General features: G+C 40.5%; 1 protein-coding gene across 2 annotated transcripts; it reads right to left on the reverse strand.

The window, feature by feature from the left end:
- Nucleotides 1-13,718: 13,718 nt before the first annotated feature.
- LOC127439029 (uncharacterized) lies at nucleotides 13,719-17,755 on the reverse strand. 2 transcript variants are annotated; one of them, XM_051695037.1, is made up of 4 exons: nucleotides 17,626-17,755; nucleotides 16,820-17,149; nucleotides 16,403-16,687; nucleotides 13,719-14,905 (listed from the first exon to the last, which is right to left on the reverse strand). In XM_051695037.1, exons 1-4 carry the CDS (start codon nucleotides 17,675-17,677, stop codon nucleotides 14,754-14,756), a joined length of 819 nt encoding a protein of 272 aa, XP_051550997.1. In that variant the 5' UTR covers nucleotides 17,678-17,755; the 3' UTR covers nucleotides 13,719-14,753. The 2 variants fall into 2 exon arrangements, with proteins under 2 accessions (XP_051550997.1, XP_051550996.1); XM_051695036.1 differs by having other exon boundaries at nucleotides 13,719-14,908.
- Between the last annotated feature and the right edge of the window lie 5,006 nt (nucleotides 17,756-22,761).

Genomic DNA, 22,761 nt, shown 5'->3' on the forward strand with positions numbered 1-22,761 from the left:
ATAATCCATCCGCCTCAGTCATTGGTTCTTTAATGGATAAACTCAGTGTGCTGTTCTCACCCGCGATGGCGGAAAATGCAGCCCAACGTGGTTGGACGACAACACAGCAAATCTCATTCTTGGTAACAGTAAGTTACAATAATATCTTAAGTATTATTAGCAGCAATGAGTGGACTCAGCGATCCGTAAACTGTACAAGCAATTACCTTGACACACAAGAATAACACACTATAATAATCTATCTCTGCCCAGACGTAAATCTCTTACTTGAGTCGCATGAGAACATGGGTAGAATGTGTGATCGTCCGTCGTTTGACTCCGACTTGGTTCCTCGAAGCTCGGGTGATGATGGGAGGCCGTTTCCTCGCTCTGTTGGCGGGCGGTACAGTAGCTGGTTCTCGGCAGGTCGGCAGAGAAAACAGCAAAGTTGACTTGAAGAAGGAAGAGAAATCTTCTTTCTTCACTTCTGCAGTCAAATGGGTGAGACGCGGATTGCTCAGCGCTCTCCTTCGGATCCGTTAGTGTGCTCGGTGGAACACGGAGAAATCTCGGCTCATCCAGCGAGATTGTATGGCCAAAGTTCAGGTACGTACGTTACTTCCTTGGGCAATGAGGCTACACCTGGGAGCAGCAGGGCTGCAACTAGACACGGCGCATACTGTCCCTGGAAGCAAAGCTTAGAATGATCTTGAAGGTTTTTATACTTTCGATGACGTCATGGTTGAGGGACGGGTTCTGTTGTGCGTTTCATCCAATAGGAGTTGAGAGTTCGATCCTTCAGAATTTCACACCTAGGTGTAAAGTGAGCAAGGCTTGATGGGTTCTGTAGTCTGTTTTGGACTCTCTTTGTTTGATTTTGGTGCCGTTTGTGTTATCAGGCTTCTAGTGTTCCTACAGGCCGCAGTCAGGCTTTATGACTGTATGTAGGCCTGCCTTTGTCTCCTATCTGAGGCCCAACAGGGAGTCATGAAATAAAGTTGTTTTCCTGAATGATTACTTTGTGTTATTTAAAGGTGCAGTATGTAAGATTCAGAAACCCTTGTTATTAATGACACCTGTGGCTGTTAAGTGAAATGCAGCCAGCTAACTTTTGCTCATGCTCGCGCTCGTGCACACACTCCATAGGGACGCGAGCGAGCATCGACCAAAACAATGATGTAACAAACAAAGAGACAACGTCATTCACCGGCATCATGCAAACAGACGAGGTAGCATAATTAAAATTACACAGTTATGATTGTTTTAGTACAAACTTTGAGACTGTATTTTATATTTGACTCTCCAGTGCTGGAACAGGGCTAAAACAAAGTGTGGATATAGGTCTGACTATGCGAGACTGTAGTTTGAAGTAATCACTTTTCTTTGCATGATACATTGACTGCATTTATACGATAGCCAATGTCGGCGTTAGCTAGCTAGCCAGCTTTATCAATATCTGTTATCTAAATCTGGTGGATGATGACAGTAGCTGTTTATAAAATAGACTGTACATTATAAATATGTTGACACAATTCAGTATTGATGTGATTCCATCACAACTGTCATTTTGATATATCGATGCGCTATTGTTTTATAATAATAGAATGTATATATATAATGTTACGTTACACTAATGAATGGGTCTTTTTGCATTATCTTGAACAATATCTAGCATTCATTTAATGTGATATTGTAGTTTACTAAAATGGCACAGATCAATCCTTATGGCACTATATTTCACATGCTTTGCAGTTATGTACGCTTACCTGACCAATAAGAAGAACGCCAATTCAGGGTCAGTTTTGATCCCCAAAACCGAACGAAGGTCTCTCCAGGAATCAAATGCCCTGCCGATGTCTACTCTAGTTTTCACTCGACCACGATCACATTCCCGCTTAGCCAGACGGGATTCAGTAGATAAATGGTTTTCTTTTTTTGGCTTACTCTGAGTTTGTGTAGGAGTCGGTGTGGTGCTGGGAGCCGGACATTTGCTGGATTCCATCTCTAAGATAACGTTACCTAGTGTTGCAATTTGTTGTCGCTGTTGAAGAGAAGCTACTGTCTGAGGCAAGGCTCTCCGGAGCACGCATAAATGTCACATCCTTTGTATTTTCCCGGCAAAAGTGATCCGCTCCCTTTCGCATGAAAATCAGTCTACAGGCTTTAATAGCCAACCTAGGAAGTCCGGGAAGGGCTCATTCTTTAAGTTGCGTTACGAGCCATTCACACATTGGCAAAAAAAAGGCGAATATTACATGAAAATTGTTACATATTGCACCTTTAAGTCATAGCTGAGTGTTTTATTTATAGATTTGGTTATTTTGGATACTGCTCCCTTGTGAGGTATCAAAAGTAACTAACTAACTAAATAAATAAATAAAAAAGGCTAGTATTTTTTAAGCTTTGTGAAACTTTTGAAAATTTGGGTTGTAACAACAACATGTTTGGATGCAAATAAAACATTTAGCTCCATAATCTACACATATTGTAATGGAGGAGGTTGTGGTTGAGTAGGCTACATGCTTTTTTTAGGGTTGTAAAGTGTGTGCCAACTGAGTTCTGAATGTTTCACCAACTTATAATTTTCATGTTATTTGTTTCCGGTTATTTAGAGTTATTTTATGATCCGAAGTGTGATGTTTCAGGTTCATATAAGCAGGAGAGGAAAAGAGGAAACTCTTACCCACAAACTGCACATAATTTACAGTTGTTGTAATTTGCTGCCACTGCTTGGAAGTATTTTAAATGTTACACTATAGTTTCAATAACAAACTTCATTTGAAAAATTTTTTGACAAAAAATGTTGACTACTATGTGTCGCCGTCTCCAAACTGCTACCCTGAGGACATGATTTTGCATACGTATACAAAATTTTCTTTTAAATATTATAAAGCATTCAAAACATCACTTTATATTAAAATAAAAAATGGCGGGAGGAAAAATAGCAAAAAATAAAAATAAAAAAAGTGTCATTAAAGTCAACATCAACCTCATGATTTTAGGACAAACGGTTCAAAAGTTTGTGTCTGCTCAAAAATAGACATTTTTGACATTTCTTGACCCATAAGTGGCACTGAGTCCAGTCGAGTCCCTTTAAAAAAAATAGTGTAAAATCTTTGACTTCCCTGACAAACATTTCTCTGATTGACTGAATATCAGCGATTATGATGTGTGTCCTGTATTTCAGTTGGCTGCGTAGAATCAGAACTAGTGATGCCCGGTTCACGAATATATAATTCTATTAATTCTTTTTAGAAAATTGGCCAAACGGGTAAAAAGGTCTGAATCACTTCGCTATTCAGTTCGATTCGTTCAGACTGCTGTCTAACTGGATCATTTGCAGCAGTAGGTCTATCTCACTCAGTAAAACCCCAAGGGGATATTTTATAAAACAGATCCTCATTGGGTGAATTATTTGAAACAAAAGACTACTTTTTTTGAGAGGTAACTTTGAGAAACTTAGATTGATGCTGTGTCATGTTAATAAGGAGCCGTTCACACCAAACGTGCTATTGCGTCCATCCATGCTGTTTTTCAGTTGCTGTTCTATGTAAACGTGCCAAATGGATGTCTTTGATTGTTCCACCACATATTGCTGTTTTGGGCATCTCGTGCTGGATTGCCACAATTTTTTTAAATTCTTTTGTTTAGTTAAAAAGAACATCAATTGTTAAAAATGTGTCTCGAGATGTGTTCTGTTTTACTCTATTCATTGCACTGCATTGGTTTGGACAACTTCTAGTGTTTTTAGAAATACTAGTGTGCAACCTGATCTCACAAAATTGTTTACATATTTTATGAGTTGGTTATTTCCTATGATTTCGTACGATTTTGTTTGAATTTCGTACAATTTCCTCACATGCAAATGCCCATATGTGTAATAAGTAAGCACGAGTTCCGCATGCGAGGTGTCAAGGACATGCTTATTGATATTATGCCCTTACCCATACCCCTTATCTAAACCCAACCAATCAGTAGAGTGTATAAACATGACAGGAAACTGTTGTGTGACAGAAGCAAGTAACTGTCACCTATTAGAAGAAAACGATGTCCAGCAATGTAATTGGCTGTAGTGAAGGTCGAACTAATTGAGTGCAGTCATATGAATTAGACAAATTTAGAAAAGTCTTATGAATCCTTACGACTTCACTTTGAGAGTGTGTTGTAGTGTGGCAAAGTGCAGAGGAGACAAAGAGGGAAGAATCAGTAAACTTGTTAACATAACCACCAAATTAGGCGAATCAACCAACTACACCACCATGGTACTTCCCCAGGTAAATAGTAATACAAAAGAAAGGGCACACAAGTTAGGTACCCCAGGAACCTTCAGCTCCTGAAAAGAAACAAACAGTTATCAAATCAAATCAAATCACTTTATTGTCACACAGCCATATACACAAGTGCAATGGTGTGTGAAATTCTTGGGTGCAGGGATCAACATAGCAGTCGTGACAGTGATGAGACATATACCAATTTACAATAACATCAAATTAAATTGATGTTAGCCACTGGATACAAAATTAACCACACAGATTACAGTAGAACGAAGCTTCAGATGGTTATAAGAGATTCTCAGAAGAGAAAGTGGGCTATCTCGCCGCCGACAGCAATACAGTATGTGGGCAGGCTAATGTGCACTGTGTTGGGCCTCATGTATTCAGATAGAAGACAAAGGCAGGCCTAACAGTCATAAAAAACATTCCTCAAGCCCCCTCCTTCTAAGTCGTAAATCTTACTGATAAAAATCGTGCCAAAATCAAACAAAGGGTGTCCAAAACAGACTACAAATCCATGAAGCCTTGCTCACTAAAGGATCGAGCACTCAACTCCTATTGGATGAGGCACACAACAGAACGTCCCTCAAACATGACATCATCAGGACTTCAAATAATTCTGAAATGCTTCCAAAGTGGCTTCCAGCGACTTAGTTCACCGAATACGGACGTAGCTTTTTGCTGCTCTCCGGTGCAGCCTCGTGGCATAAGGAAGTAATGTCCGACTTGAAACTGTAGCCATACAATCTCCATCTCGCTGGACGAGTTGAGATTACTCTGTGTTCAACCGAACACTCTTAACGGATCCGAAGGAGACCGCCGAGCAATTCGCATCTTCATCCGTTGGCCTACAGAAGTGAAGAGATTAAAGATTTCTCTTCCATCTTCAATCAAGTTGACATTTCTGAGTTCTCCGCCAGCCCGCCGAGAATCAACAGCTGTACCGCCCTCTGAGAATCAACAGCCGTACCGGCCGCCGACAATCAACAGCCGTACCGCCCGCCGACAGCGCGAGGAAACGACCTCTCGTCATCACACGAGCCTCAAGGAACCGGGTCAAAGTTAAAGGACGGAGGAAAACACATTCTGCCTGTGTCCTCATGCGATTCAAGTAAGAGGTTACGTCTGGGCAGAGATAGAATATTATAGTGTGTTATTCTTGTGTTTCAAGGTTTTTGCTTGTACAGTTTACGGACCGCCATGTCCGCTCATTATTAATACTCAGGGTATTAATTATCACGAATTTGTTTTGCTGTATTGTGGTCCAACCAAATTGGACTGTTGTGCATTTTCGCCATCGCGGGTGAGACAGCAACTGAGTTCATCCATTAAAGAGTCAAATAACAAGGGACTTTTACGAGCCCCGCTCGTAAAACCGCGTCTCTGAGTGATGAACACGGCTGCTTTATCTCCAGCTATCGCGAAATCAGCTTTTGGGCTGTCACTTAATCATCTCTCTCTCTCTCTCTCTCTCTCACTAACCACACTGACACACACACACACACTGTCACACACACACCTTATGTGTTATAGAATTATTTTTATTTCCATATCTAATCATATCACTGTTTAGTTTGTAGTTGGAAGTTGGAAGTTTATTGACTGCATTGTATTAATTATTAATTGATATTACTGCATAAATAAACTTTGTTTATATTACAAAGAGAAGTGTTTTGGTTTGTTTTGCATACGCCTGTGTCATGCTGACGGGATGTCAGTGCTCGGATTCAAACCTTCATTCATTGTTTTTTATATTTTTTATATTCTTCGGATGTCGATTTTCCTAAGAAAGAAGTTTTAATATTCGGTTATTAGTCCCTGATTTCAGGGTGGTGCCCCGTCAATGTTAATCCTTATTAATATTCTATTGATTTTTGATAATTGATAATTATCTTTGATTGAATTTGAGCTAGTGTTAATTTTAATGTTTCATCCATGTTAACAATTAACGATTATCTTTGATAGGTGTTGATATTAAAGGATTAAAAAAAGCTAACATTGATTCTCATCAATGTTCTATTGACTTTAATAATTAATAATTATCTTTGATAATTATTAATTATTGCTAATAACCAAACTTGCTCCTAAACGTAGCACACTACATTTACTGGAGTCCCATATGAGGTTTTAATGAGTTAGATCCAATTAATTAATTTAAATATTGATTAATAACTACAGAAATACTTATTAATTATTTCTGATAGTAACGCTGATCTAAACAACCAGTAAAGCCCTACATAATAATTGGTGCCCCGTGTGAGGCATCCTACGTGCCAGTTCTGTCACAGTGTGTATGCATAAGAATCCAAAGTAATAACTTGAAATCCTTACTTCAAAGTTTGGTTCTGTTTGACAATTTACTTCTCAAAACTTGCCAAACATAAGCCAGTGTTGTGTGAAAGTGCTCTTAAGAGTGAATTAGGGGTTGGAAAATGTACTATAGTCTGCTTAAAATCTGCTGTTGTTATTATTTAACTCCTAACGCTTTCATCTAAATGTTACAGAGAGGTGCCAAGTCACTTCGTTGACGTCCTCCAAAGAGAGAACACAGTGAAATTTGCACATTACATAACAGTAGACCGTAAGCCACAGGTCGAAGCCTCTCAACTGTGCTTTCGTGTTAGCATTATATTAACTGTAAAACAACAAGCTGTCAGAGCCACTATCACAAGAATTTTTACGGCCCAGGTAAAATGAGTCACCAATCGCCCTGCGTGACTGGAGCTAAAGCTCCACAGAGGTTAGTCGACCCAGCACTGCAAGATGTAGTTGCTGCTGTCCTCCGTCTCTCCATAGAGGAGAGAGATAACCTTAACGGCTACAATGTTAGTCGTTGTGATGAAGCATTGCAGGAACTAGTTGATTATGTCAACAACCTGGTCGGGAAGCCAATGCGCACAATCCTGGACCTTGTGAGCACCAGGCCCAGCTCGCACAGCTGCAGAGCAGCTATCATGCGGTGCAGAGGGAAAATCTCAGCCTGCACCAAGAAATTAGGTGCACTCAAGCTGAGAAAGTCCAGGCACAGAAAGATAATGCCTGGATGCAGGAGGAAAACGAAGCCCTGCGCAGGCGGCTTCAAGCTGCCCAGCTAAAAGTAGAGTCTGATCAGGTAAGTGCAGCTGAAACGCACAGCACAACATCTGACATAGAAGAGGGCCGCCTTTTTAGCGATACACGTAGAAATGTGCCCCTGAGAAACCCAGGAACACACGCTAGGAGCCGAGCTGCCCCTAGTGGTACAGTCTCTGACTTCGTCCTCCAAGACACCTTTCAAAATCCTCCAGCGGCCCGCTGGTTGGATGCAGGTGCCCCTCCTTATAGTTGCCCTCCTCAGTCAGTTTTCAGTCACGCCACCTTGCGTTTCAAACCGACTGATTCCACACCACGAAGGGGGGACAATTATTTTCAAGCCCAGAGTGGTGTAAGCGGCTCGAATATCCCATTAGCCAGGGAGCTGTACGCAACTCGGGGTCCACCCCCACGCGTCGACTGGACTCCTCCCCCATCACGAAGGGGAGGAAGTCGTCCTCATCGCTATAGCGATCCGAGTGACTATGATGTTTCGGATGACTCGGACGACCCGTGGTCATACCAACACCAGCGCTTGCGCATCCGACAACTCGAGTCCCTCGCAGGGGACACAGAACGCTTTGACCCAAATAATCGAGATTCAAACATTGACAATTATCTTAGGGAAATTGAGCACTGCCTGATTGATTTGCCTTACGCTTCCTCGCGCGAAAAGCTCATATGGAAGACCACGGTAAGGAGTGTCCATGCGTTCATGGAAACGCTACCGACTGGTACACGAAACCGCTACTCAGCTCTGTGTAAAGCCCTACGCGAGGAGTATTCGCTGTATATCGACAAAGCCTCCGCTACCATAGCTGCTTTCGCCATCACCCAGAAGAGGCACGAGCCTCCGCGTGAGTATTATAGACGCCTGAGAACCACGTACTTCCAAGGAAGTAATGCACCAGGTCTGGAGGAGGAACGAGCTTTCAAGTCTCTTTTCCTTCACAACCTCCACGAGTTCGTGCGATATGACGTCATAATGTACTGCAGAATGGGCAACCCCACCATGCAGGAAATCAGAAAGTACGCGCAACTGGCATGGGAGACACCCGTGCGCCCTGCCCGAGGGCACGAAGGCGACGCCAGAGCCCTGGGGATCCAAGCCTCATATGCAGACCTAGCGCTTGAAGACAATGAAATGCCTCGCGTTAAGGTGAATGCTAGAACCGGACCCCAGAGGCGCCGATCACCCCGCCAGCAGGGTAAGCAACAGAACCAGGGGGGTGGTAACCAGACACACCCCCAAGGTCACGGCAGGCCTAAACAACAAAACGTTCGCCGGCCGAAAGGAAATGCGTGTTTCAAACGAAAACCCAAACAAGAAGGTGAGTGGGTAGGAAAGGTTTCAAATCCCCTCAGAGAACAAGATTTGAGAAAGGAAATGGAGGATATTAGGAGACGCTTGACTGAGTTAGTAACTAAGCTTGACGTGCTCCGTTGTTCACCAGGTCCATCGACCTCCTCAAAGGAACACGGCACTGAAACCCTGTCAGTATGACTAGACGATGTACCCCCTTCCGTTAACGCCAAAGTTTACTTTGCAGGTCGGGAAAAGGGGAACAGTGTCCAAGTTGCTCCCCAAAACAGTCACTCCTAACATGCCACACCCTCCTTTTCTGACCTTCTTGGGCGATCTGTACCGTAAGGGCAACGCCTGATACGTGGGTCATTCAACTCCCACACACTACTCAACACCGGTTCTGAAATAGTCTAATGGGTTCCAACGCCTTCACAGAGGTGGCTAGAGCAAAGCTCTCCCTTGGCAAACCATTATAGACTGAGACCTGCAACGTAAGCGTCACAAGCTACACACAAGATAGGTCGTCTATCACAAAACGGGCCTGGATTGACACCTTTCAAGGGATGATGCTAACATACCCTGTTTACATATGTCCCATTAATACGGAACCACCATTAGTTGGCCAGGACCTACTGAACCGATTGGCTCCGCTCATTGACTGCCGTCGTGGACACATGTGGGCTCAGGTTGACATACCGAGACCACTTGGTCCAGAAAACAGTTCGCCAGCTTCAGATACACACGTCGCCATCGTCCAAAAATCCAGCAGAGACGATGACTCCAATAAGAACAATTACAGGGCCTGAATAAAACCCTTCAGGGTACTATAGTCACTGCAAATTCGCAATCCGTTCTTATCAATAATACTTTGCACGCTTTAGGGACTTTGTCAGAGAAAACAACTTATGCGTGTATCGTTAGAGATCTAATGCAGGACCTCCTCAGGGAAATTAGTTCCTCAGTCAACAGTCTGAGTGGTGGAAGGATTCCAGCTTACCTGGTCTCCCTAGACTTTTTCGAACAAATCTTTAGATCTGCTACTATCTCCATTGTGCAACCTTCACAGATACACATGGCATATAGTTTGGCATTGAAATTCCAATCCATGTAAATCCTCAGAACCTCAAAATAGGATTTATCCTCAATCTACCGTCATAGGCAGAATATATATAGACTAAAATCTGTATTTAATGTTGGTTTTCAGAGAGGTAATGCACACATTCACCTCAAAACACCACCAACACTCGCCTACCATGATGACGACCCCTCGCTCTACCTTATCTCTAACCTAAACATGTGTACTAAGACAAAGTACATTCATTGGGTTTGTCAAAACGCAACCCCTTTGTTAGAGAGGTGACTAACTACCTCTGCGGCCAAAGGGCCGAATTCCATGAACAAGTGTCATGATAGCATGTCCATCAAAGATGAAGGAACAGAGACAAAGGTAGAGCGAGCAGGTAGTCGCTGGCTCGTTAACACACCAGCCACCGAAGTCATACGACTGCCATGATACAGCCACTAAACTAAGGCCACTAAACCAAGGCTACCAAACCAAACAGTGTTCTTAATGGTTCCCCAAAGAGCCATCGTGCACACTGACGATATTGTCCTCCATCATCTCAACGTCAACAAACATGACGCAGAAATTGAGATCATGGACGCATTTAGAGGTCACAGCCTCACCGTTGATGACACCCTTCGACAGCAGCTTCAGGCTGAAGGGATGGAATTAGTGAAGTTCAGTCTCAAACCGACTGGCTTGACCACTATATTTCATAGTCACATAAGCAGATCGTTGTCTTACCGAGAACACCCTATCAGTTTGGTTGCCCTCTGGCTCCTCCTTAGTGGCTGGATCATCATCTCAATTATTGCACATGCCATGTACAGGTACATTCAACACCTACAGGCCAGACTGGACTCACTTCTCATACAGCCGCGCTTTACACACCAGTCTGAGCCCATCACACAGGTTAACTCCATCATTTCCAAGGATAAGCCTTTTAACCTTTAACCCTCCTTTCCTCTAACATTTTGTTCCTAGTAACCAATGTCAGGTTCTACTTTGATTTTGTGTTATGACCAAAGAACAACAAAGGATTGTGTTATGGTTAATGCTGTGCCTTCCAATAACTTGAAATGTTTATGTGTGATGAATGTAGTTTTAGAATTAGCTAGAAGTTCTATGCCCAGATGTGCCTCAATCTCTGTCCAGACGATAAAACCTCTGTGAACTTTAATGAACTGTATGGACTGTGCAACCATTTCTCTTTCCTATCAGGAATACATGGATGGCATAACCCACAGGTTACTGTGAACCGACAAGAACTGTTCGGCCCTTCAGTTGCTCTAAAGATGCTGGACAACAACCAACTCTTCAGAACAAAGGGGGGAATGTTGGGCCTCATGTATTCAGATAGAAGACAAAGGCAGGCCTAACAGTCATAAAAAACATTCCTCAAGCCCCCTCCTTCTAAGTCGTAAATCTTACTGATAAAAATCGCGCCAAAATCAAACAAAGGGAGTCCAAAACAGACTACAAATCCATGAAGCCTTGCTCACTAAAGGATCGAGCTCTCAACTCCTATTGGATGAGGCACACAACAGAACGTCCCTCAAACATGACATCATCAGGACTTCAAATAATTCTGAAATGCTTCCAAAGTGGCTTCCAGCGACTTAGTTCACCGAATACGGACGTAGCTTTTTGCTGCTCTCCGGTGCAGCCTCGTGGCATAAGGAAGTAATGTCCGACTTGAAACTGTAGCCATACAATCTCCATCTCGCTGGACGAGTTGAGATTACTCTGTGTTCAACCGAACACTCTTAACGGATCCGAAGGAGACCGCCGAGCAATTCGCATCTTCATCCGTTGGCCTACAGAAGTGAAGAGATTAAAGATTTCTCTTCCATCTTCAATCAAGTCGACATTTCTGAGTTCTCCGCCAGCCCGCCGAGAATCAACAGCCGTACCGCCCTCTGAGAATCAACAGCCGTACCGGCCGCCGACAATCAACAGCCGTACCGCCCGCCGACAGCGCGAGGAAACGACCTCTCGTCATCAAACGAGCCTCAAGGAACCCGGTCAAAGTTAAAGGACGGAGGAAAACACATTCTACCTATGTCCTCATGCGATTCAAGTAAGAGGTTACGTCTGGGCAGAGATAGAATATTATAGCGTGTTATTCTTGTGTTTCAAGGTTTTTGCTTGTACAGTTTACGGACCGCCATGTCCGCTAATTATTAATACTCAGGGTATTAATTATCACGAATTTGTTTTGCTGTATTGTGGTCCAACCAAATTGGACTGTTGTGCATTTTCGCCATCGCGGGTGAGACAGCAACTGAGTTCATCCATTAAAGAGTCAAATAACACAGGACTTTTACGAGCCCCGCTCGTAAAACCGCGTCTCTGAGTGATGAACACGGCTGCTTTATCTCCAGCTATCGCGAAATCAGCTTTTGGGCTGTCACTTAATCATCTCTCTCTCTCTCTCTCACTAACCACACTGACACACACACACACACTGTCACACACACACCTTATGTGTTATAGAATTATTTTTATTTCCATATCTAATCATATCACTGTTTAGTTTGTAGTTGTAAGTCGGAAGTTTATTGACTGCATTGTATTAATTATTAATTGATATTACTGCATAAATAAACTTTGTTTATATTACAAAGAGAAGTGTTTTGGTTTGTTTTGCATACGCCTGTGTCATGCTGACGGGATGTCAGTGCTCGGATTCAAACCTTCATTCATTGTTTTTTTCCCGAAAATCGATATTCTTCGGATGTCGATTTTCCTAAGAAAACAATCTAATATTGAGACTGTTTTAATATTCGGTTATTAGTCCCTGATTTCAGGGTGGTGCCCCGTCAATGTTAATCCTTATTAATATTCTATTGATTTTTGATAATTGATAATTATCTTTGATTGAATTTGAGCTAGTGTTAATTTTAATGTTTCATCCATGTTAACAATTAACGATTATCTTTCATAGGTGTTGATTTTAAAGGATTAAAAAAAGCTAACATTGATTCTCATCAATGTTCTATTGATTTTAATAATTAATAATTATCTTTGATTTACTGGAGTCCCATATGAGGTTTTAATGAGTTAGATCCAATTAATTAATTTAAATATTGATTAATAACTACAGAAATAATTATTAATTATTTCTGATAGTAACACTGATCTAAACAACCAGTAAAGCCCTACAACTGCTAAGAGCACATTCAACAACAGGTAAGAGTTTTAGAGCAGAGTGCCACTTTCCCACCTTACTTGCATTGTATGGACCTACAGAGCTGAAATATTCTTCTAAACATTTTCATTTGTGTTCTGCTGAAGAAAGAAAGTCATACACATCTGGGATAGCATGAGGGTGAGTAAATGATGAGAGAATTGTCATTTTTAGGTGAAATATTCCTTTAATATATTTTAATAGAATAGAACAAAAGACTGATTGTGCAATATCATCAGAAAGACAATCAAAATTATTATTTTTTAATAAATGTTGCACTGTCAATTTAAAAGCAATTGCTTATCGAGCTAAACTGCACTCAAATCAAACATAACTTTGAAAGTGAAAGTCTATCCTCAACCTAAGCACAAGTAACATTATTCCCCACAATGTTAACCCCTAAAACTCCAGCATAACAGACACTCTTTTTAAATACCAATATATCAGAACATTTAACATTAACACATCTTCTTCTATTCTCATCTTGCTCAAAAATGTATAAAATAACACTTAATTCAATATTTGTTCATCCCATCCAGTTCCATGAAAAACATGCTAGGAAATCCCGAGCCAGATTTATAAATGCAACATTAACACCACAAATGTAGTCCCAACAAATGGATTAAGTAAACTTCAATTTTACATATTTAAATGGATGTAACACAATGAAATCAAGTTGTGAGAAAACTGTCTAGAATTTTGTTACTTCCAGTTCATTTTGCGTAAATTGAACAAACATCAGAAATCCTCTTTCTTGAGTGCATGTGACTTTCTTTCTTCTGTGGAACTCAAAAGGAAACGTTATGCAGAATGTTATCAGTCGACATTCACTTTCATTATATTGCAAAAACACACAATGAAAGTACTGATGATGATTAGCTGCACATCCACAAAATCATGTTTGATTACTTCCCTTGATATTGTAATTGAGATAATTAAATGTCAATTAATATCATTTACTTCTACATGCCTTATTCTTTATATAGGGCAATATTTTATGCTAAAAACTGTGTTCCTGAATTAATTTATTGCTGTTTTATACATCAGTGAATAAAAAAACAAAGTCATATTGACCCTCTTAGCAGAATGAAAAGAACAGTGCGACAATTTTAAAACATTCTCAATATAATAACTGAAGCGGTCTCTTACTGTAGATTTAGTTTAATTCAAGTACTGCATCACTGTTAGTTTTGTTACATCCTCTACACTGCAAGCAGCAATGGGACATGCAGTGAGACAGAATCCAACATCATTTCAAATACTGCTGGTACTATTTGCTCTGGTTCTAAAGCTTTTTTCTTGCAGGTGATGTTTCAGCACACCTTTAAATTGCTCAACAGACACATCTGATTGATTACAAAGCTCAACTATTGCAAAAAAACATGTTGTTAATAGAAAGTTCTGATGCATGTAACAGGAGTACACCTAAATAGAAAGCTGTAATTGACACTTTTCACAATTAGTGAATCATGGCAGCTATAATCATAATATTGATTATTGTTCTGATTAATTGTGCTATCCTAATGGTGAATGAGAATAACATCTCCTTTTGTGTTCCATGAAAGAAAGAAAGTTTTACAGGTTTGACATTTTTTTTTTTTTTTTTTTTTACTTTTATGACAGACAGGATGAATGAGAGTGTGGACACGTCCAAAGATTTGTTGTAGAATCTAAAAATCGTTGAGAAAACTTGATCACTCTCATTTCGTCATTCTTACTCCTCTGGAGTTGGAGGGGTGTGTTTGGAGAGTGTTTGAAGAATGTTTGGAGAGGAAAGAGGAAGTTGCTGACATGCTCTGAATGGATCCAGATGTTCAAGAACATCTCCCCCTAGCGTCCTGATGATTGAATATCTTATTCATCAGTTATTTACTTGAGTGATGTTGTCTGTTCTCTCATCTCCTGCCCAACACTTTTAGATCTGACCTCATAAACCAGAACAGCAACAGCAGCCACGCCCACCACACCAGAGACAACCAATCGGATCACAGCTTCAGTGAAACCACAACCACAGGTGTAGTCTTCTGAGAAAAGAAATTAGCCATGAGAAATCCTTTCAGAAGACTGTGTTAGTTGCTCAGGACCATGTTTTGCAAACTATCAGTTTAGAGTAAAAAATGCATTATTATGGGTCACTGGGGTTTGACCCACACTGGCGGCCAAAAGTTTGGAATTATTGTTTCGGAAGGAAATTGGTACTTTAATTCACCAAAGTGGCATTCAACTGATCACAAAGTATATTCAGGACATTACTGAAGTAAAAAACAGCACCATCACTATTTGAATGATTTTTGATCAAATCTAGACAGGCCCCATTTCCAGCAGTCATCACTCCAACACCTTATCCTTGAGTAATCATGCTAAATTGATCATTTGGTACTAGAAAATCACTTGCCATTATATCAAACACAGCTGAAAGCTATTTGGTTCATTAAATGAAGCTGAACATTGTCTTTGTGTTTGTTTTTGAGTTGCCACAGTATGCAATAGACTGGCATGTCTTAAAGTCAATATTAGGTCAAAAATGGCAAAAAAGAAACAGCTTTCATTAGAAACTCGTCAGTCAATCACTGTTTTGAGGAATGAAGGCTATACAATGCTTGAAGATTTCATACAAAGTTGTACACTACAGTCTTCAAAGACAAAGGACAACTGGCTCTAACAAGGACAGAAAGAGATGTGGAAGACCAGATGTACAGCTAAACAAGAGGATAAGTACATCAGAGTCTCTAGTTTGAGAAATAGATGCCTCACATGTCCTCAGTTGACAGCTTCATTGAATTCTACCCGCTCAACACCAGTTTCATGTACAACAGTAAAGAGAAGACTCAGGGGTGCAGGCCTTATGGGAAGAATTGCAAAGAAAAAGCCACTTTTGAAACAGAAAATCAAAAAGAAAAGGTTAGAGTGGGCAAAGACAAACAGATATTGGACAACAGATAATTGGAAAAGAGTGTTCTGGATCTTAACCCCATTGAGTTTTTGTGGGATCAGCTAGACTGTAAGGTGCGTGAGAAGTGCCCAACAAGACAGTCACATCTGTGGTAAGTGCTACAGGAAGTGTGGGGTGAAATGTCACCTGAGTATCTGGACAAACTGACAGCTAGAATAACAAGGATCTGCAAAGCTGTCATTGCTGCATGTGGAGGATTTTTTGATGAGAACTCTTTGAAGTAGTTTAAGAAAACAAATATTACTTGTAATAGTAATTTTTCATGGTATTAATGTCCTGACTATACTTTGTGATCAGTTGAGTGCCACTATGGTGAATAAAAGTACCAATTTTTTTCCATAAGAGCAAAATCTGCATTATTAACATTAAACATTATTCCAAACTTTTGGCCGCCAGTGTACTTTCCACAAGCATCTTTATTCAGAGTGTGAAACACAGAAAACAACAGATACACTGAACTTAGTAAAATGTGAAATAAGTGATAGACATGATGATGAATAAATCTACAGTATAAATGAGGCCACAAATGAGTTCAGTAACAAAACACAACTGACCACTGACGTACCTAAACACGGCTGACAGACTTCAGTAATGTTGAGATGTTTAGTCTGGTTTCTGATGGGATTGTTGATCACACAGCTGTAGATGTTGTTCTCCTGATATTCCACCTCCAGAGGTAGAGAGAGACTGCTGTTGAGATCAGACACACTGATGGAGGAGAATAAACTGTTTCCTTTGTACCAGGAGAGAGTCACCTGTGTCACATTCACCACTGAACACACCAACACACATATAGAGCTTAAAGAACATTGAGAAGAGTCTCTGATGATGACAGGAACGGGCAGACGAGCTGGAAAATATGAGAAATATACACACACATTGATCAAATCACACCATTTGTGGACTGCTTTATTTTCAGTGTTTATTATGACAGTGATTAATATGTCAAAAATGAACAACAGGGCAAGTTTTCTCTACTCACCATAGACAGTAATAGTGAATATTTTCAGTAGGGTATCTTTGCTTTTGGTAGTTGCATTATATTGTCCAGAGTCTGTAGTTCTGGTGTTTGTGATGGTGAGAGATCCAGTCTGATCCAGCTGTATTCTGCCTCTGAATCTCCCATCAGCAGCATCATTAATGACATTTTTGTCTTCTCTTTTGATGTGAGCAATGAGAATTTGTTTAGGTCCAAACGTCCACATGATCCCATCATCTCTCAGTATTTCAGTATCATCATTCTTTAGAGTAACAGAATCTCCCTCCATCACTGACACTGACTCTAAAACATCTGTCTCAACACCAAACACACCTGCAGAACAAACAGAGACAGTTACTAAGAGAGCCACTGGAAATCATTTCATATCATTTCAAAATGAATTTGAATGTATAATGAGATAATCTGCTGTTCACATTTTCACACAATGAGTTTGATGAAGGTATTTGGTGTTCTGTCTGTGACTGAGTGCTCGAGCAGCATTCATGATTTCAGTAAATGCACTATATGATCAAAAGTATGTGCACACCCTCTTCTAATTTACAGGTTTATCTATTCCAGTAATTCCAGTAAAAACAAATCTTAATGCAACAGCACAAAGTCCAGACCTGAACCTCACTGAACACCTTTCAAATAAACTGAAAGTGTCTCAAATCATAGACAGTAGTATTGATTAATTGATCTGACATTAACTCATGTTAAAGACAAGTAAATGCTGTCATTAGTTGTAGTTAATCACACTGTACTAAAAGAGAAAGAACTGAAGTCATAAAAACATATTTATAACTTACCAAACAGACTCCAAAAGCACAAACAGAAAGTCACGTCAAACATTTTCTTCATCAGTTTCAAATAAACAGCTCATAAAACAGTCCACAATTGTACAATGACTAGAACTGAAACACACACGACAGAAACGGGGTTCTTGTGCTCTTAAACTCTGATGATCGTTTCATTAGATGCCAAACGACTCGTCTGACGAGACATGAGAGGAGGAGACTGATGATGATGATGTGTCGCTCGAGAATGAATCTGTGTTTTGAATCAATAATCGATCTCGTTCACTTTCATACACTGACTCATTTAAGTCTCTTTCTTTCTAAACCAATGACCTCTAGTTTGTAAAGTCGTGTGGAAGTACTTGTAATGACCAACCGAACAATACACCCCTTGACTAGTGATGGGGATTTTGATTCATACTAGTGACTCGAATCTTTTGAATCTGTTCACCAAAAGATTCATTTGGAGACATTGCTGTGTCCCAATTCGCCTGCTTATACTATGCCCTTAAAGTGTGCACTCTTTTTGTGATGGAAAAGTGTCTACTGTTTAGTTTGTATGCTGTCACCATACACCGACCTGTTAATCATCCTGTAATGGTTATCATGATATGCACATTCCTCATTTCATATTTAATATCATTTATTCATTGTTCTTCAATGCTTCTGTGAAGAAACAGCATGTGGTTATAGATCTGTCACAGGGTGTTTCATTTGGAGAGCTGCTGATGTTTTGATATATAATTATGCATGTAGTAGTGTGTAGTTAATGCAAACCAAACTCATCTCTTTTCCTATCGTTATCTCTATTTAATGTGTGATGTTCACAGTGTGTTGCAGATGAAATATAACACAGATAACAGTTATATTTAAAGATCTGATCTTATGATTCATCATTAACTAAAGTAAAAATCTTGTATTATCTATTTACTTTGAATGTTATACCAAGTAAAAAAGACAGAACACTTGAATTAAATTGTGTTGAATTACTTTATTTTTATGTATTTATTAATTTATTTATTTATTTCCCCTTTTGCAACTTTGGGACACTCACTATGATTTGGGACACTGTAATTCTAATCTCGGATACTGTTAATATCAGATAGGGTGTGGATTGGGATGCAGGGAACATCATTTTGTGAACTGCTTACCTCGACTTTCATCGAGCTACACATGAGATAGTGCCCCTAGAGGGATGGTGCCTTATACAAACTGCGTGATCTGTGTATATGGAGCGGCGGAATTGGAAAAAATATCTGCTTTTTGGTTGTTTGTGGTGAAAACAGTTATGGTGTAGGTAAGCGACTTTAGCTGTTCTAACTTCCATGGGACTGAGCCGTTAAATTATGATCAGTGCTTCTCAGTCTGAAGGCTGCAGCCTAGTTAGGTGCCTAGTTGGGGGGGGGGGGGGGTGTAAAGAGAGTCAATCCGCTAAAGCTTACAAAAAACATTAGAGGACAAGTCGGAGAAGTGAAATATGCGAGAGTTTTTTTGGAGATGGGAACTTGCTTATTGGCTGTAGTACTGAAGCGCAAATGGAGAAGGCAAATAAAATTAGTTGTGTAGGAAAAATCAAAGTAGCAAAAGTGGTAAGAGTGGGGGAGAAGAGGGTTGGTGGTTGCAAGGGAGTGATGTTGGAGTACCTCTCACTGTTAGTATGAAAGAGCTGGTGGAGAACTTAAGGGTGCGGAATAGCTCAGTGAAAAGTGCTAAAAGAATGACAAGGAGAGTCAAGAAAATGGAGATGGAAACCATTTTGGTTGAATTTGAAACAATGGTTATCCTAAAGGAGTTATACTATGGATTTATGAGATACAGTATAAGAGAGTACATACCTAAGCCTATGAGGTGCTTTAACTGCCAGGAATTTGGGCATGTGGCTAAGGTATGTAAAGAAAAGAGAAGATGTGCTAGATGTGGTGGGGATCATGAATATGGGAAGTGTGGAGAGGGAGTGAGACCAAAGTGCTGTAACTGTGGAGGTAATCACAGTGTTGCCTTTTGGGGCTGTGAAGTGATGAGGCAAGAGGTGGAAGTGCAGCAGATAAAGGTGAAGGAAAAAGTTTCTTATGCTGAGGCAGTTAAGACGGCTGGACAGAAAAAGCAGATTAAGGACAGAGAATATGACAAAGAGTGGAATGGAAATGAACGGCAAGAGCGGAGAAAAATATGGGGAGAAAAGAAGAAACTGGTGACATTTATAGCGGGGGTGATAAATGCAGATCTAAAACTGAAAGGATTCAGATTATTGTTAAAGCAGCAGTGCACCATTTGGATATGATAGGGTTGAAATGAGAAGAAGGAAGGGATGAGCTCAGTGTATAGTCAAGTCAAGAATCAGCATGTGTGGGTTGATACTCTTAATAATTTTACTCTTTCAGTGGAATGCAAGAAGCTGTCATGGTTCCGGCATGTGTGCCGGCTCTAACTGTTGTTTGTTTCTCTCTCCCTCATGTCGCACAGGTGGAGCCGGCACGTGTGTTCAGCGTTTCCATGGGAACGCTGATCGATCCCGGGAAGACGCTGATAACAGTGATGAATTACATGCACACTTCCACCTGCTTTCCTCAAATTGCACTCCCTACTTATTCCTTGTGTTTCCCCTCCTTCTTTGAAAGTTTATTTTTCGCTGTCATGTTTGCTGTCATGTCTAATGTTTCCCTCTTGTGTAGTTGGAGCGTGCTCATGTATCTGTTTGTTTGCCTGTCTACAGAGGTGCAGTTACCTGCCTGCTTGCAGTCGCTCTCATCAGTTGGTGCCCAGTACTGTGGAGGAGGATTCCTCAGTATCTGCCCACGTCTCAGGAGATTTGTCAGGGCTTCGCTTCACACCACACCAGCTTCAATGGACTCTCTTTGGATTGCTCCAGACTACCACAATGCACACACACTCCTCTCACGAACACATCCATTCCTTCCAGCTGTTTGTTGGATCAGCCGTCTGCGGCCGGCGCTGGAAACGCCACTCAGTGACTCTACATTCTCTCTAAATAAAAGGTAGTCATTTGTCATCTCTGCTTTTGGGTTCCTTTTCCTCCCCCAGCCCCCAACCGTGACAGAAGCCTGACTGCAAATGAGCAAAACAACAAAGGGAGCAAATGTTTCAGCACATTGCTTCCAGAAAGCAATGTGCTGAACTGTTTTCTCCCTTTGTTGGTCTGGCTTTTAACTCACTTTTTTTTTAGGATGCAAATTTAATAGTTATATCTTTTTGCTAGACCCTTTTCAGTCTGTTTACAATTCAGTGTGTGGTTAGCAACTTTTGATTTTTGATTAACTTTTTTTGGCTCTACACACCTGAAGCGAAATAATTTTGATTAGTTTGAGTGCAACAACTCCTTCAAGTCCGTATTTATAAATATACCAATAGATATGGGAAGGTTTGTGTTTGCGGATGATGGGGTTCTGTGGAAAAGAGGGAGAAATGTGGAACACATAGTTAAGAAAATACAAGATGGGATAGATCAGGTTGAAATGTGGGGGATGAAATGGGGATTTAAATTTTCAGTGGAGAAGACCAAAATGATGCTTTTCACAAGAAAGAAGCCCAGGGAAGTTTATAATCAGAAATTATATGGAAGTAAAAAGAGTTTAAAATTTTTGTTTCTTGGGGGTGCATTTTGACTCGAGGTTAGCATGGAGAGAGCATATTATAAATATTATGAGATGTCTTGCAAGAGTGAAATGGGGAGCTGATACTGAATCACTGAAATATATATATATATATGCTCTAATAAGATCAAAGATAAAATCTGTGCTTGCGAGGCTGAACGTAATACAGGCTCAGGCTTTCAGAGTATGTTTAGGGGCAGTGAGAACATCACCAGTGTGTGCGCTTCAAGTTGAGGCAGGAGAAATGCCTCTGAGTCTCCGTCAGAAACAGTTGCTTGTAAATTACTGGATAAATCTGGGCATGGAGATAGTCATCCAACTAAAAGTGTGTTACAGGCTAGCTGGGAAAGGGAGAGAGCACAAAAATTACATTTTGGTTGGACAGGGGATGCAGCAGCAAGTGAAATGGGAGTACATGAAAAGGAGTTTTGCCCAACTGTAATATGGCCTATTACCCCTGTGTGGATGCTAGAAACTCTGGTGGTATATTTGGAACTACTTCAAATCAAGACAAGAAATAAAAGAACAGATCTGGTGAGTGAGTTTTATAGATATGAGGAATCTTAAGTATAAAGACTATGTACAGGTTTTTACAGATGGTTCGAAGGATCCAATAACAGGAAACATAGGCTCTGCAGTTGTAGTTCCTAGCCAGAGAGGTGAGATATGCAGATGGACCTCAAACTGCCTAAGTGTAGATACTGTTGTGTTATATGCCATATTGATGGCTTTAGAATGGTCAGAGTCCTTTAGTGATTCAGTCTCTGCTCTGTGCAGTCTCATGTCAGGTATGGCCAGTAATCGTCAGGATTTGCTTTACGAAATAATGTCAATACACTCAATTATAAGGAAACAAGGTACTGAGGTCATATTCATTTGGGTTCCTGTTTACACAAGCATTATGGGTAATGAAAGAGTGGACAAACTAGCCAAACAAGCTGTCAAAAAAGAAAACAGACACAAGTATTAGTCTCTCAAAATGAGAAGGAAAGGGCACTGTATGGAAAGAAATCATTAAAAAGTGGCAGCAGCAGTGGGATCGGGAGATAAAAGAAAGACATTTGCATTCCATTCAAAATGGAGTTGGTATTGTGAAAAGGGAGGAATAGAAAAGAGGAGACAATCATGACTAGGCTAAGAATAGGACACAGTAATCTGAATAGTACACTTCACATTATAGGGAAGCATCCAACTGGCTTTTGTGATCATTGTTATATATCAGAAACTGTAGAACGTGTTTGTTAGTTGCAGGAAATATGAAGTAGAGAGAAAGGACATGATGGAAGAAATGAAAAGATTACGACTAACAGGAACAGGAGTAAAGTGTACATTGGAGTGTGGTGGGAGTGGACAAGGCAGAAGATGTTTGAGCAGCTTTCTAATAAGAACAGGATTGATGAGGAAAATATGACATACTAGACAATATAGAAGTTTAAAAACTCCAGAAGATGGCAGTAGTACAACATTTAGGATGCAAGCTGCCATTAAAACCCAAAGAAGAAGTTGTCTGACACCCAGATTATCGGAATCTTCTGCG

The sequence above is a fragment of the Myxocyprinus asiaticus genome, chromosome 50, assembly GCF_019703515.2.
Source record: "Myxocyprinus asiaticus isolate MX2 ecotype Aquarium Trade chromosome 50, UBuf_Myxa_2, whole genome shotgun sequence".
Taxonomy (NCBI): domain Eukaryota; kingdom Metazoa; phylum Chordata; class Actinopteri; order Cypriniformes; family Catostomidae; genus Myxocyprinus; species Myxocyprinus asiaticus.